This window comes from Lepidochelys olivacea (genome assembly GCF_965140295.1).
Source record: "Lepidochelys olivacea isolate rLepOli2 genome assembly, chromosome: 3".
In the NCBI taxonomy this organism is placed as follows: domain Eukaryota; kingdom Metazoa; phylum Chordata; order Testudines; family Cheloniidae; genus Lepidochelys; species Lepidochelys olivacea.
Genome location: NC_140413.1, coordinates 90,820,614 through 90,836,265, shown reverse-complemented (window position 1 = coordinate 90,836,265; position 15,652 = coordinate 90,820,614). Strand labels below are relative to the sequence as shown.

Below are 15,652 nucleotides of genomic sequence, written 5' to 3'. Positions count from 1 at the left end.
AGGTGAGGTTCAGAGCACCAGGGCAGGAGGAAACTATCAATTTAGTAACATTCTTGCTATGGAAAGAAGCAATATTAGTTTAAGCAAATTTCACAATATTTGTCTGCAATTTGGCTTTAAGTAACCATTTAACTTAATGGCTACTTTACCAGTTTGTCATAAAATGGACATAAGAAACGATGCACTAACTGGAGCGTTCAGATAGAACCAGCTTCAGGCTGTGAGCTCTCTTTCTACTAGTGATGTAGACCCTGCTTCACGTTGATAGGAAATATGCTTATATATATATCAATAAGACATAGTGAAGGTACACCTTGTTACTTTTCCAACTCGCATCTAATTGCATGTTAAATCTCATCCTGTGGTAACACTGGAAGTCACCGGAGATTTAAAGTTCCCTGTATTTGCAGAAGTCTTCTTCCTAGGCTATGCACAACATGCTCCAGGTGGCACATGACCAGGATGCATCACAAAAATTTGGTCCGCTGGTTGGATCATTAGCTTCCTTGGCTTGGGTTGGGTACTGACGGGGAGTGCGACATGAACACTGATCTGTGCTCCCCTTTGCAGAAACTGATACTGGTGTTCAGTAGGGGAAAGGAGAAATAGTACTCGTTTTAGGCTTTAGGCTTCAAAGCTCATTGAAATCAATGTGAGTCTTTCCATTCTATTCTCTGGGCTTTGGATAAGGGTAGACCCTTAAGCAACTATAACTAAAGTGTTAGTGCAAACCCTTCGTTTGAGGCATAAAACGAATCTTTGTTCAAGTTCCTTTTTGTTGCATTCACTTGTATTGCGCTGGTTGTGAGCCTGTTATGTAAATCATTAGGTTATATTTATATTAGACGTGGCTGAACCTCAAAAGATTTTAGATGTTTAAGTGGCTAAGTTTCTAAAAGTTTAGACATTAATAGTAATAATGAATTTAGATTTATATAGCGCCTCTTGTGCTGAAGGAAATGGGGAAAAGCTTTCAGAACTAAAGGCAGTGCTATCGAAAATTAGCCAAAGGTGTAGGCTACATTCTGGAGGTAGGATGACAACCAAATGGGTGCACAACACTTTGTACAATGGAGTGGAGGGCAATTTTGGCTAAGGACATGTTCTTACAAAAAGTATCTCAGGATCTATAGTAACTAGTCACAGCAGATAGCCCCATAGTTTTTAAAGTCCCCTCCGAAGCCCCCTCACAGAAAGTTATGTGGTTCTAATTTGTCTACCTCAGAACGATGGAAGGATGGGCTGACTATTGGGATTTTGACCCGTGGCTTCAGGTGATGTGCTGACAAAACAACAAAGGTTCCCGCAAAATTTTCCTTCTTTGGCTTATGATAAACCCTGTGACCCAGGAGTGCATCATACTGCCAAGAGGAGTGTGGGATTGTGTCACGGTTCCTCCCCCACTCTGAACTCTAGGGTACAGATGTGGGGACCTGCATGAAAAACCTCCTAAGCTTATCTTTACCAGCTTAGGTCAAAACTTCCCCAAGGTACAAAATATTACATCCGTTATCCTTGGACTGGCCGCTACCACCACCAAACTAATACTGGTTACTGGGGAAGAGCTGTTTGGACGCGTCCTTCCCCCCAAAATACTTCCCAAAACCTTGCACCCCACTTCCTGGACAAGGTTTGGTAAAAAGCCTCACCAATTTGCCTAGGTGACTACAGACCCAGACCCTTGGATCTTAAGAACAATGAACAATCCTCCCAACACTTGCACCCCCCCTTTCCTGGGAAATGTTGGATAAAAAGCCTCACCAATTTGCATAGGTGACCACAGACCCAAACCCTTGGATCTGAGAACAATGAAAAAACATTCAGTGTTTTACAAGAAGACTTTTAATAAAAAATAGAAGTAAATAGAAATAAAGAAATCCCCCCTGTAAAATCAAGATGGTAGATACCTTACAGGGTAATTAGATTCAAAAACATAGAGAACCCCTCTAGGCAAAACCTTAAGTTACAAAAAAGATACACAGACAGAAATAGTTATTCTATTCAGCACAATTCTTTTCTCAGCCATTTAAAGAAATCATAATCTAACACATACCTAGCTAGATTACTTACTAAAAGTTCTAAGACTCCATTCCTGTTCTGTCCCCGGCCAAGACGACTACAGACAGACACAGACCCTTTGTTTCTCTCCCTCCTCCCAGCTTTTGAAAGTATCTTGTCTCCTCATTGGTCATTTTGGTCAGGTGCCAGCGAGGTTACCTTTAGCTTCTTAACCCTTTACAGGTGAGAGGAGCTTTCCCCTGGCCAGGAGGGATTTCAAAGGGGTTTACCCTTCCCTTTATATTTATGACACGCCCCCCAAATCTCAGCTAGGGTGAAACACTGGCTGGGATTTCTTCCTGGAGCTCTAGGAAAACAGAGTTAATAAGACACATGCATCTCTAAATATACTACCAAGTACATAAAGACTAACAATATTTTCCACATCTCAAGGACGATTTTAACCAGTTGATTCTGGGAAACTTTCACGGGAGAGTGCATCAGCCACTTTGTTAGAAGCTCCTGAGATGTGCTGGATGTCGAAATCAAAATCTTGGAGAGCTAAACTCCACCGAAGAAGTTTTTTGTTAGTTTCTTTGACGGTGTGAAGCCACTTTAGTGCAGCATGGTCGGTTTGCAGGTGGAAACGCCGTCCCCAAACATATGGGCGTAGCTTTTCCAGAGCGTAGACAATGGCATAACATTCTTTTTCAGTGACTGACCAGTTGCTTTCCCTCTCAGACAGTTTTTTGCTGAGAAACACTACAGGGTGGAATTCTTGATCAGGTCCTTTCTGCATTAAAACTGCTCCCACACCACGCTCGGATGCATCTGTGGTTACTAGGAACGGTTTGTCAAAGTCTGGGGCCCTTAGTACAGGGTCAGACATGAGTGTCGCTTTAAGCTTGTTAAAGGCCTTCTGACACTTTCCGGTCCACTGAACAGCATTTGGCTGTTTCTTTTTGGTTAGGTCTGTCAGTGGGGCAGCGATTTGGCTGTAGTGCGGTACAAATCGTCTGTAATAACCGGCCAAGCCTAAGAAGGATTGAACCTGTTTCTTTGACTTTGGGACAGGCCACTTTTGGATAGCATCCACTTTGGCCTGTAGGGGGCTGATAGTTCCTTGACCCACCTGGTGTCCAAGGTAAGTCACTCTGTTTAGGCCTATTTGACACTTCTTAGCCTTAACAGTTAGTCCTGCCTCCCTTATGCGCTCAAGGACTTTTTGTAGATGTTCCAGGTGGTCTGCCCAGGAATCCGAAAATATGGCCACATCGTCAAGGTAGGCGACTGCATATTCTCCTAATCCCGCTAGGAGACCATCTACAAGTCTTTGGAAAGTGGCGGGTGCATTTCGCAGCCCGAAAGGGAGTACATTAAATTCATACAGCCCGAGATGTGTGATGAAGGCTGACCTTTCCTTGGCAGATTCATCTAGCGGTACCTGCCAGTACCCCTTGGTTAAGTCCAAGGTAGAGATGAACTGGGCCCGTCCCAGTTTCTCTAATAGTTCATCAGTGCGTGGCATTGGATAGTTGTCTGGGCGAGTTACAGCATTTAGCTTACGGTAGTCCACGCAAAAACGTATTTCCCCATCTGGTTTGGGAACTAGAACCACTGGAGATGCCCATGCACTTTCAGAGGGGCGGATTACACCCATCTGTAACATATCCTGGATCTCCCGTTCTATAGCAGTTTTAGCTTGAGGAGACACCCGGTAAGGGTGGACCCTAATTGGGTGAGCATTACCTGTGTCAATGGAGTGGTATGCCCGTTCAGTCAGTCCTGGGGTGGCTGAGAACGTTGGCGCATAGCTAGTGCACAGCTCCTGGATCTGCTGTCGCTGCATACGCCCAAGGGTCATGGAGAGGTTCACCTCTTCCACACCACCAGCACATTTCCCTTCGTAATAGACACCTTCAGGCCACTCAGCGTCGTCTCCTCCCTGGACTGTAAACTGACAAACCTTTAATTCTCTGGAATAAAAGGGCTTTAGAGAATTAATATGATACACCTTAGGCTTTCGGTTGGAGGTGGGGAATGCTATGAGATAATTAACAGCTCCCAGGCGCTCCTGGACCACGAATGGCCCTTCCCATGATGCTTCCATTTTATGGGCCTGGAGCGCCTTTAAGACCATGACCTGGTCTCCTACTTTGAAGGAACGCTCTCTGGCATGTTTATCATACCAGGCTTTTTGCTCTTTTTGAGCATCCTGTAAGTTTTCTCTAGCAAGGGCTAAAGAGGTTCGGAGGGTGTTTTGTAGGTTGGTTACAAAGTCCAGAATGTTAGTTCCTGGAGAAGGTGTAAATCCCTCCCATTGCTGCTTCACCAACTGCAATGGCCCCTTAACCTCACGGCCATATACAAGTTCAAATGGGGAAAACCCTAAACTGGGATGTGGTACAGCTCTGTAGGCAAAGAGCAACTGCTGCAATACTAGGTCCCAATCATTGGAGTGCTTATTTACGAATTTACGTATCATGGCCCCCAAAGTTCCATTAAACTTCTCCACCATGCCATTTGTTTGATGATGGTAAGGAGTGGCAACCAAGTGATTTACCCCATGAGCTTCCCAAAGGTTTTTCATAGTTCCTGCCAGGAAATTAGTCCCTGCATCTGTGAGGATGTCGGAGGGCCAACCTACCCTGGCAAAAATGTCTGCTAGTGCCTGGCACACACTTTTAGCCCTGGTGTTGCTTAGAGCTACTGCTTCCGGCCATCGGGTGGCAAAATCCATGAAAGTCAGTATGTACTGCTTTCCTCTGGGTGTCTTTTTCGGAAAAGGACCCAGAATATCCACAGCTACTCGCTGAAATGGAACTTCAATGATGGGGAGTGGCTGGAGAGGAGCTTTGACCTGGTCTTGGGGTTTTCCCACTCTTTGGCACACCTCACAAGACTGGACATAGGTAGAAACATCCTTGCCCATTCCCTCCCAGTGGAATGACCCCCCCAAACGGTCTTTGGTCCTGTTCACCCCAGCATGGCCACTAGGGTGATCATGGGCTAAGCTCAAGAGCTTGGCCCGGTATTTAGTTGGAACTACCAACTGTCTCTGAGGATGCCAGTCTTCCTGGTGTCCCCCAGAAAGAGTTTCCTTGTATAAAAGTCCTCTTTCTACAACAAACCTGGATCGATTAGAAGAGCTGAGAGGCGGTGGGTTGCTCCGTGCCGCCGTCCACGCTCTCTGGAGGCTTTCATCTGCTTCCTGTTCGGTCTGGAACTGTTCCCTTGATGCTGGAGACATCAGTTCCTCATTGGATTGGGGACATAGGCTTGGTCCCTCTGGAAGCGATATAGGGGATGGAGCTGTTTCTGTTGACTGTGAACCGCTCTCCGCTGGTGCACTATGTTGGGATTCAGGCTCCGGCTGAGCCTCTTGTGTAGGGTTATCGGCTGCTGCCAGTTCAGGTTCGGTGGGGCCCTCTGGTGTTGAGGTTGCAAGTACTGGATTCAGTGCTGGCATGGGGTCTGGTGTTGGTTGTTTGGCTGGTTCCGGTTCTGGGACTGGTTCCGTCTGGGTCTCTGGGACTGGATCCACTACTGCTGTTGCAGACAATGGCCTGGGGTCCGGGTCCATCACCTCTGACCGGGCCCTGATAGAAGTTTCCGGAACAGAGCTAGGCCCCACGGCTTGTTTAGCCTGGCTGCGGGTGACCGTTCCCACCCTCTTGGCCTGCTTCACGTGATTGGCCAAGTCTTCCCCCAACAGCATGGGGATGGGATAATCATCATAGACTGCAAAAGTCCACATTCCTGACCAGCCCTTGTACTGGACAGGCAACTTGGCTGTAGGCAAATTGAAAGAGTTGGACTTGAAGGGTTGAATCGTCACTTGGATCTCTGGGTTGATTAAATTGGGATCCACTAAGGAAGCATGGATAGCTGACACTTGTGCTCCGGTGTCCCTCCACGTGGTGACCTTCTTCCCGCCCACACTCACAGTTTCCCTCCGCTCCAAGGGTATCTGGGAGGTATCTGGGCCTGTGGACCTCTGGTGTGATTCCGGTGCAATGAACTGTAATCTGTTGGGGTTCTTGGGGCAGTTGGCCTTTACATGCCCCAGCTCGTTACATTTAAAACATCGTCCAGCTGATGGGTCACCGGGGCGAGGTGGGTTGCTGGAGAACGGGGTGGTGGGACGATAAGGGGTCTGGAGGGTTCTTTGGGAGGTAGGTGGGGCTTTGGGCGGCCCCCGGTAATAGGGTGTGGTCTGGGGTGGTCCCTTCTGGTCTCCACTCCAACTGCGACCAGTTTTCTTCTTCTCTGCCACCTCCACCCATCTGGCTCCAATCTCTCCTGCCTCGATTACAGTTTTGGGTTTCCCATCTAGGATGTATCTTTCTATTTCCTCAGGAACACCCTCTAAGAATTGTTCCATTTGCATTAGGAAGGGCAAATTTACTGGAGATTCAACACTTGCTCCTGATATCCAGGCATCCCAATGTTTCACAATGTGGTAGGCATGTCGGGTAAATGACATGTCTGGTTTCCACCTTAGGGCTCAGAACCTCCGACGAGACTGCTCGGGTGTTATCCCCATTCTGACTCTCGCCTTGGATTTAAACAGTTCATACTTGTTCATATGTTCTTTAGGCATTTCAGCTGCCACCTCAGCTAAGGGTCCACTGAGCTGCGGCCTCAGCTCTACCATGTATTGGTCAGTAGAGATGTTGTACCCAAGGCAGGCCCTTTCGAAGTTTTCTAAGAAGGCCTCAGTATCATCACCTGCCTTGTAGGTGGGGAACTTTCTGGGATGGGAAGTGGTACCTGGAGAAGGATTGCTAGGGTTTGCTGGTATATTCTGCTGGGCCTTTATCCTCTCCATCTCCTCCACATGCTTCCTTGCCTCTGTTTCCCTCTTGTGGGCAGCCACCTGTACCTCCTTCTCCAGCCGCATGAGTTCTATCTGTCTTTCATGTTCCCTTTGTTTTTCCTCAGCCTGAAATTTGGCTAATTCCAGCTGTAGTCGAGCCGAGGATTTGGCCATTCTAACCTCTCTGTTTTTAACTAACTTTACACCCGAGGTTTAGAAATAAACAAACAAAACTTGGCTGTAAAATTTTGCTGTGCTGGAATAGAATACCTATTCTCTGATAGTGATTGTCAGCCTACAGAAAAAGACAATTCCCTTGTCTCTGCTCTGGGCCCAATTTAAAGCAAAAAACCTCCAACTACTTGGAAACCTGCTTACCCAGCCCAAAGAAAAAAAAAATTTCTTTTCAAACCTGTGCTCCTTGTAAAACAAAAAAAAATCAAAATCCTAAAAAAAAACCCTGCCACTTTTGTCTCCAGGCAAATGGGTAGAGCACACACCCCCTATTTACTTTTAGGAAGAAAAGAAAAAAAAAACCTCTGGGTTGGAAGACTGTGAATTTCCCTGCAGGAGTTAAGTACCCTGCCTCCAGGCAAAGAAAACCTGCAATTCACAAGATAATCCCCTTTTGTCTCTGCTTGGCCACAAAGCAGAGAGAAACCAAGCTGCTTTTAGTTTCAAAGCTGCTATCTGGACTTCCTAAAAATTCCTTTTTAAAATCTGTATTTCTAGTTCAAAATATCTCAACTGGATCTCAAAATGATTTCAGGTTAATCCCACCACTGTGCCACCATGTCACGGTTCCTCCCCCACTCTGAACTCTAGGGTACAGATGTGGGGACCTGCATGAAAAACCTCCTAAGCTTATCTTTACCAGCTTAGGTCAAAACTTCCCCAAGGTACAAAATATTACCCCCGTTATCCTTGGACTGGCCGCTACCACCACCAAACTAATACTGGTTACTGGGGAAGAGCTGTTTGGACGCGTCCTTCCCCCCAAAATACTTCCCAAAACCTTGCACCCCACTTCCTGGACAAGGTTTGGTAAAAAGCCTCACCAATTTGCCTAGGTGACTACAGACCCAGACCCTTGGATCTTAAGAACAATGAACAATCCTCCCAACACTTGCACCCCCCCTTTCCTGGGAAATGTTGGATAAAAAGCCTCACCAATTTGCATAGGTGACCACAGACCCAAACCCTTGGATCTGAGAACAATGAAAAAACATTCAGTGTTTTACAAGAAGACTTTTAATAAAAAATAGAAGTAAATAGAAATAAAGAAATCCCCCCTATAAAATCAGGATGGTAGATACCTTACAGGGTAATTAGATTCAAAAACATAGAGAACCCCTCTAGGCAAAACCTTAAGTTACAAAAAAGATACACAGACAGAAATAGTTATTCTATTCAGCACAATTCTTTTCTCAGCCATTTAAAGAAATCATAATCTAACACATACCTAGCTAGATTACTTACTAAAAGTTCTAAGACTCCATTCCTGTTCTGTCCCCGGCCAAGACGACTACAGACAGACACAGACCCTTTGTTTCTCTCCCTCCTCCCAGCTTTTGAAAGTATCTTGTCTCCTCATTGGTCATTTTGGTCAGGTGCCAGCGAGGTTACCTTTAGCTTCTTAACCCTTTACAGGTGAGAGGAGCTTTCCCCTGGCCAGGAGGGATTTCAAAGGGGTTTACCCTTCCCTTTATATTTATGACAGATTGATAAACCTATTCATATGTTTTTCCAATTAAACAGAGATGATTTCTCACAGCCACAGGAAGGGAAGGTGACAAAGAAACAAATCTATACTAAGTACACCTCACTGGAACCTGGTTCTTCATATGTATTTTATAAATCCTAGGGATGAATCATCTGTGAGAGTGATAACTCAACAGTATGCATGAGATCTTAAAAAAAAAAAAAGATGGAAAGTGATTCATTACAGGCAGAGAGATCACCTCAGTCTTTCAGTTTGTTGGCAAGATTAAAAATAGGGGTTCCTGTCAGTGCTCTCCAGAACATCACCGAGTGTAAGCATTCCAGACTTGATGTTTACACTACTGGGGCATCTCCGTGGTTACGTTTGGGTCTTATGATGTATCAGAAACTTGTCTATGGATTATATGAGATTTATTCTCCCCCATTTAGTGCTTTCCTTGCAATACTTTTTTGCTTTCCCCTTGGAGCAAAACTAAGAAACACTGAGACATGTGGGGGAAAACTATGTATGTCTATATAATGTCATAAAAGGTTTGAATGTGCTTTTTGTCCCTAAATGAAATGTTGATGTTTTAATTTTCCTGGGCCAGTTTGCATCCTCCCATGGAAAAACCCACAGGATTTATTTAAAGGAAGGAATAAAACTATGTGAGATGTACTTCATGGAGACTTCTCTACATTGTCCCTTTGGTGGGAGGGACTTTGGGGAGCTGTGGATGTTGGAGGCCAAGCGCCCACCAGACCCCTGGATTTCAGGATCTGTGGGTCTGGGAACCTAAATCTGTGTGGAATCAGAAGCCACCCTGTAGCAATGTGGTTCTTGCCTCCCTTTCCTTTGTGTAGCTGGATCACTCCATAAACATCTGAGAAGGAATCTAAGGGTCCAGCATGGAAAAACAGGCACTGAGCAGAGGCTGGTGCCACATAGAGCTGACCCTTTCCTGCCCCAGTTCCTAGAATTCTGCAGAGCCCCTTTTGCTTGGAACAGTCAGTGAAGGGCAGGCATAAAGGGCCAGGAAAGGGGAAGAATGTCACACAAAATTGGCACTCTCCACCTTCCATGATGCTGCATGGAGGGCATCTTCCATGCATGAAACCCCAGGACATGATCCTGGCCCTACTATTTAACTTCTCAGCAGCGTATAACACCAGCAAGAATGGACTATTATATTAACTCATCCCCCACATCTTCTCCCAGCCATCCCCAAAAAATCACTTCTGAAAAACCATGTCTACAGTAAATGATTTCTGTCTTTTACAGTTCCTGTTTCAGCTCCTATCATTAAAGATATTCAAAGTTCGGGGCCTGAAACCGTGGAAGTCAGTTGGTCTCCACCACTTTTCCCCAGTGGATTGATTGTTGGATATAATTTACTGTTAACCAGTGAAAAGCAGGAACTGCGCACAGCGTCCAGAGGTCAAAGTTTCCAGTTCTACTCCACCTTTCCAAACACCACTTACAGGTACAAAAGAAAAGGTGATCAGCTGGACAGAGTGTGCCCTTGGTGTCATAAAGTGGGCAGTAGAGTTCCTACAATTCAGAAATCTGTGTGTGTATGTGGGGTGAGGGTGGTTCTGACTGACAGAACAGCATGCATGTTAACACTGCTTTTGCAGAATCAGTGGGCAAAATTCTCTTCTCTGTTGTGCTGTTGTGAAAATTGACATATCTCAAATTTAAATTGATGGAGTTGTTTTAGATTTCCTCATGTATAATTGAGATCAGAACTTAGGCAAAAGCAAATCAATTTGGGGAGTGGGGTGACAATCTGATGCAGTGCCAGAATGTGGAATTTTGAATTCAGTAACCTTTATATTCTTATTTTCCCCCTCTTGGTGCACATTTCTGTTATATTCAGAGAATTATAGGGGAGCCCTCTTCTAATTAATTTAGCATTTGTAAATTTCCCTTCAGTTTAGTTAAACTCCAAAGGCCACGTTCTGCTCTCAAAGGTGGCTATAGATCTTCCCTTGAGATGAAACTGAGTTGCCCACATAACTCTGAGGGCAGCAGAGCTATAGCTATAGGGTAGCTATGTAATTTATTAGATTGTGTTACCTTATCTTGCAAAGCTAGTGAGTTCAAATCCTCATGCGATTATATTTGTATTAGAATTTGTCCCTGAATGACTTTATTTCAACAGCTTTTTTCACTGAAGGAGAAACATGATAAAGTACGTGAGACTCCATTGTTCTAGTTGAGAAGGCATTTTTTCGAGTATTTATAATGTTCCGTAAGATCTCTCTTTGATTTACTTTAGGTTTACCATTGTAGCAGTAAATGAGGTTGGTGATGGGCCACCTGCAGAAGCTAATATCACTACTCCAGAACACACAGGTACACATGCAACATATTCCTTATATTTCCTGGTAACTGGTAACTAATTCTGGTTCACCTGGATTATGGGGTGTACAGCAGAATAGAATGATAGTTAGACTGTACGCTCTTTGGGGAAGCAACAGTCTTCTACTCTGGGTTTATACAGCACCTATACAATGGAGCTCTGTTCTTGGTTGGTCTCTAGGCACTATGGTAATAAATGTAGTAACAACAACAGCTTGGTTGTTGGGCACAAAAACACAGGCTGGTACAAGTGACAAAAAGGTGAACCAGTATCAAATGGGTTTAACAGAAGATGCTTTCATTTTCTGGAACACATGGTATCATTGGAGCATGTGGGGAATTCATGTTAATATTAACACTGTGACCAGGGCCACAGGGGAGCCAACTGAGGTCACTCAATTAGGGTGAACTGCAAAGAATGGGGTGGCCAATCCCCAAAACTGGTGGATATTCCAATACTTAGATTTACCAAGCCAGCACAAAACAGCTTCTACAATACCTCACAGGTTACCTAGAAGCCAACAACACAGTTCCCTTACAGTAACCCAGCCTCAGGCCTCCACCCAGATACCCAAGTCAGACACGATGAAGACTACTGAAAACCTTATTCATCATATAAAAAAGTTCTACCAATCCCAAAGGATCGGACATTACCTCCCAGGTTAATGAATATTCCAGATCTTACCCAAATACACGCTTACAGCTAATTCTTATTAACTAAACAAAAATTTATTAAAAAAGAAAAGAGTGAGTATTGGTTAAAAGATCAGTATTCATTCAGACATGAGTACAATTCTTGAGGTTCAGATTCACAGCAGAGATGCTGAGCTTTGTAGTCACAAAATTAGTTCATAGGTTATAGTCCAATATTTATATTCAGGGCGGTCCAGTCAGAACTGGGATCTCAGCTCTATGGCTTGAGCTTCCCTTGCATGAAGCCTCAAGCAGATTGAGATGACAGGATCAGGCCCCAAGGGTCTTATATACAGTTTTAGGCCATCTTGTGACAGTTCTTAGGTGAACAATAGGCACTTATGGGGATTTAGAAGTGGACCCATTTCCTAAGCATCACCAGTAATTATCTACACAGATTAACATAAGGCAATTGTTCGTTTTCCATCATTCTCAGGTGATTTGCTATACATTTCAAAGAGAGATGAATACAGCGATATCTTATGTTCACAGTTCATTTAAATGTTAAGATGTCCTTTTGATCTCTGAATTAACAGAATACAGTATAGACAGGGACTGTTTGATTACATTGTTAACCTCTACCATTATATATGTAAACACACAAAACCACAAACATTATCTACCAATATGTCTTTAAGGGTTGAATTTGAGTCATTTATCCTGCAGGATGCTTAATCCTTTCTGACCAAGCGTCACAAACAAATTTCACATTAGACTTTCAAGTAAAAAATTCCTGAATGATCTCATGCAAAACAACATCAGATCATATCCTTTTTTTTTTTTTTTTGGCTATTTCTCTTCCTTTGTTCTCCCCCCCCCACTAATGGCATTTCACTATACAAAAAACAATACATTATAGCCACCTATCTATCTGAGTCTCGTAAGGTATTTTACAAATATTAATTTATTCCCAGGGAGAAATATATTAAGATAGAGTTATGGATGGACATAAAAGCATTGTTACCAAACTTAAAAAACCTAAATGCTAGGAACTCAGGAAATTTTCCATGAAGGTTACAACAGTAGCCTTAACTCTGTTCCTGTATCCTCACCCACCTTCCACCTTCTGTGGGTTGCAGACACTGAAGCTGTGTCTACATTAGTGTTTTTTAAACTCATGTTAGTTGATTGCCAGTTGACTCAAGTTGGCTAACACACTGGTACATGCTGGACTGGACACTCCACTAACATTTGTTCCAGGGTTAACTGAGCCCTGATCACAAAAATGTGTGTCCTGGAACCAGCATTTGTGGAGTCTCCAGGTTAGGATGCACCAATGGTTTGGTTAACTTGAGTTAAGTGACAACCAATTAATTTTAATTAAAAAAATTTCTAGTGTTAAACAAACCCTCAGTAGCTGCCACATCAGACTGTAGTTTGTCCATTTGCGTATCTGAATTCTAACAATATGTATATGATTTGCATGATGATATAACTTGGACCTCTTCAAGCCTATGTCAAATACAGAATGGTTTTTGGTGCTGCCAGCTATGAGTCTGTCCCAAACCCTTGTGAGGGGCCTGGGCATCCACTAGGGGGCTTCCTCTAGCTTCTCCTGCCCAATTCGCCCCACACCCAGGGCCCAACATAGCTGGTAACTCGTTCACCTGCAGCAGGTGATGCCCTGCAACGGCAATTCCTGACCTTCCTAGAGGCATTGAACAGCGAGTGACAAGCACCCTGTATGTGACCTCATTGGTTTTTGTTACATAAAGGAACATCTCTGAGTACTTAGGATTTGAATCCCATACATTAAAAAGATTGTGTCTGGCCATTGTGCAGGTATATAGGTATGGGGCAGAAGTATAGGGGTTTAACCACCACAAAGGCTGCCTTTCCCTTCAAAACTGCCTGAGAGGACTGTGTTCCTGGGGGATGATGTAGCTGAATAGGTCCAGGTTCCAAATACCAAGCAGTGGGAAGAGAGCATTCTTAGAGTTGGGATGCTGGTTATGGAGCTCTTTGCCAGAAGGAATCAGACTGAGTCCAAGTCTGACTGCATTCAGATCAAACTTCAAAACACGACATTTGATACAGCCCACAGAACTGATACTCTTTAAAAATATTATAATAACAATTCTGAAAGATGCAAACAAACCAAACTACAAACCCTGCAATCACAAAGCCATTCTCCTCTGCTCTGGAAGACTGGAGAGGAAAAAAACCTCCATTTTGGACTTTTGGGCAATTTTGTGTAGTGCTTACATATAATAGTGATAGTTGCTATATAAATCTCACAGAGAAGGAAATTGCTTCCTCCCTGCTCCCAACACAGAAGCCAGGTGCAATTGCTGTCCCTGTGCTTCCCCTTCTCTAATCACTAGGCAACATTTCCTGTATTGGAAGACAGAATTTACCTGTACATGAAGGCATGGGGCCTGATTTCCCCTGTGTTACCCTAGTTTTGAAATGAATTAAATTATACCAGTGTAAAACTAGGTTAACACAGTGGCAAATCAAACCCAAGATCTTTGTTCCTTATTTCACCCACTGCTTCTGATCTAGCTGAAGATCATAGTTTTCATCACAATATTTTCCCCAGCAAGAACCTCATTTCCCTTTCTCTCCCAAGTTCCTGTCTCACTCTCCTGGGTTGCTAGGTAAGGTGAGCTCATTTGAACAACATGTGTTATATCACAGATAAATCCAAAGTTGTACATCTAGTAATAAAGAATGTAGGTTGTTTCTATAAGCTAGGGGACTGTATCCTGGAAATCTGTTACTCTGAAAAGGACTTGGGGGTCATGGTAGATAACCAGTTGAACATAAACTTCCACTGCAGGGTCCAGTCCCTCCTGCTCCAATGACTCTTTAATTATTTATCCACAGTTAACAGCTTCAACAGGAGAGACTGGTGGAGCCCCACATCAAAATATCTCATAGCCCAGTGGTTAGGGATGGTTGCAGATCCCTGTTCAAAGCCCTGTTCCTCCTCAGGCAGAGGGGGGACTTGAACAGGGGTCTTCCACATTCCAAGTTTGTAGCCTAACCACTGGGCTAAAAGTTATGAGGCGGGTTCTCCCCGTCCCGGCTGTTTTGTGTGAACTCTCCTGAAGGGACCAATCCAGTAGGTGTGCTCATAGGGCACCTTCTGGATTGGGCCCCACATACGATTTATGTGGCCAAACGCCTTTTGTCCCCTGTGAATCACTTAAACAGTGATGATAAGCTGCGTAGCAGGAAAGTATATATTTCGCAAAAGTTGTCTAGCCTTAGTAATTTTGCATATTATTGCAGCACTCAGGAATTATGTTTTTGCTGGATGTGGTGGTGGACTGCCTTGTGTCTGTGGATGTGTGTGGGAATGCAAATGGTGAATTGTGGATTAATGATGTACAAGTTAGGAAAATTGCCCTCTGATTTTCATTTCTGTCTTCTAGCTTGATTTTAAAATTGTCTTTTTAATTGTCAGTTAAGGAAAAAGTGAAATGGCTCTTTCTAGCCAGAAACCAATCTCTAAGAAAGAGATCCACGGAATCTTTCTTGGAAGTCGCACAATGCCTTCAGAATGACATCATACACCACAATATTACAGGTCAGTTCTCTCTCTTTCTCTCTCCACCATAGGTATTGATACAGCTCCCACTACTGCATTATGCAAGTGCCTCCCAAACACCAGTGTGAGGTAGGAAGCTTGTCTGAGTCAAAGTGCAGAGTTAACGAAACAGCCTATCAAAAGTGACTTGGGCACTTAGGAGCATAAGTCTCATTGCAAGTCAGTAGAACAAAATCCAAACTCACTTGAGTGCTTTTGAAAATGTTATCTTTGGGAGATTAAGTGGTTTTCCCAAGGTCACCCAAGAGATCTTTGGTGGAACCTTGAACTGAAGTAAGATCTCTTGAATCCCAGTCTCATGCCTTATAACTACAAGACCACCACTCCTCCATGCAGCTGCAGTCTCCTCTTTGTAGCAATGTGGGTGATCTCAAACTCTTACCGGTTTTACCCAGACATTTGAAATGATTTTAGATACCAACTGTATGTATTGAAGGAGTTCAAGGGGCACTAGGAATCTGTTGAATGGCCACAGCCTCCTTTGACCTGGTAGAATGCATGAGGGGGCCTGCACCACCTA

The 15,652-nt window shown here is 44.0% G+C and overlaps 1 protein-coding gene across 1 annotated transcript in view; it reads left to right on the top strand.

Moving 5' to 3' along the window:
* Positions 1-15,652, top strand: part of ROS1 (ROS proto-oncogene 1, receptor tyrosine kinase) — a gene marked incomplete at its 5' end in the record, with an annotated part of 105,893 nt that overhangs the window by 16,940 nt on the left and 73,301 nt on the right. Inside the window, 3 exons of the mRNA XM_084624929.1 lie at positions 9,801-10,002; positions 10,801-10,877; positions 14,989-15,111. Of these exons, the coding sequence (XP_084481055.1) occupies positions 9,801-10,002; positions 10,801-10,877; positions 14,989-15,111 (402 nt within the window). The remainder of the gene's footprint in view (positions 1-9,800; positions 10,003-10,800; positions 10,878-14,988; positions 15,112-15,652) is intronic.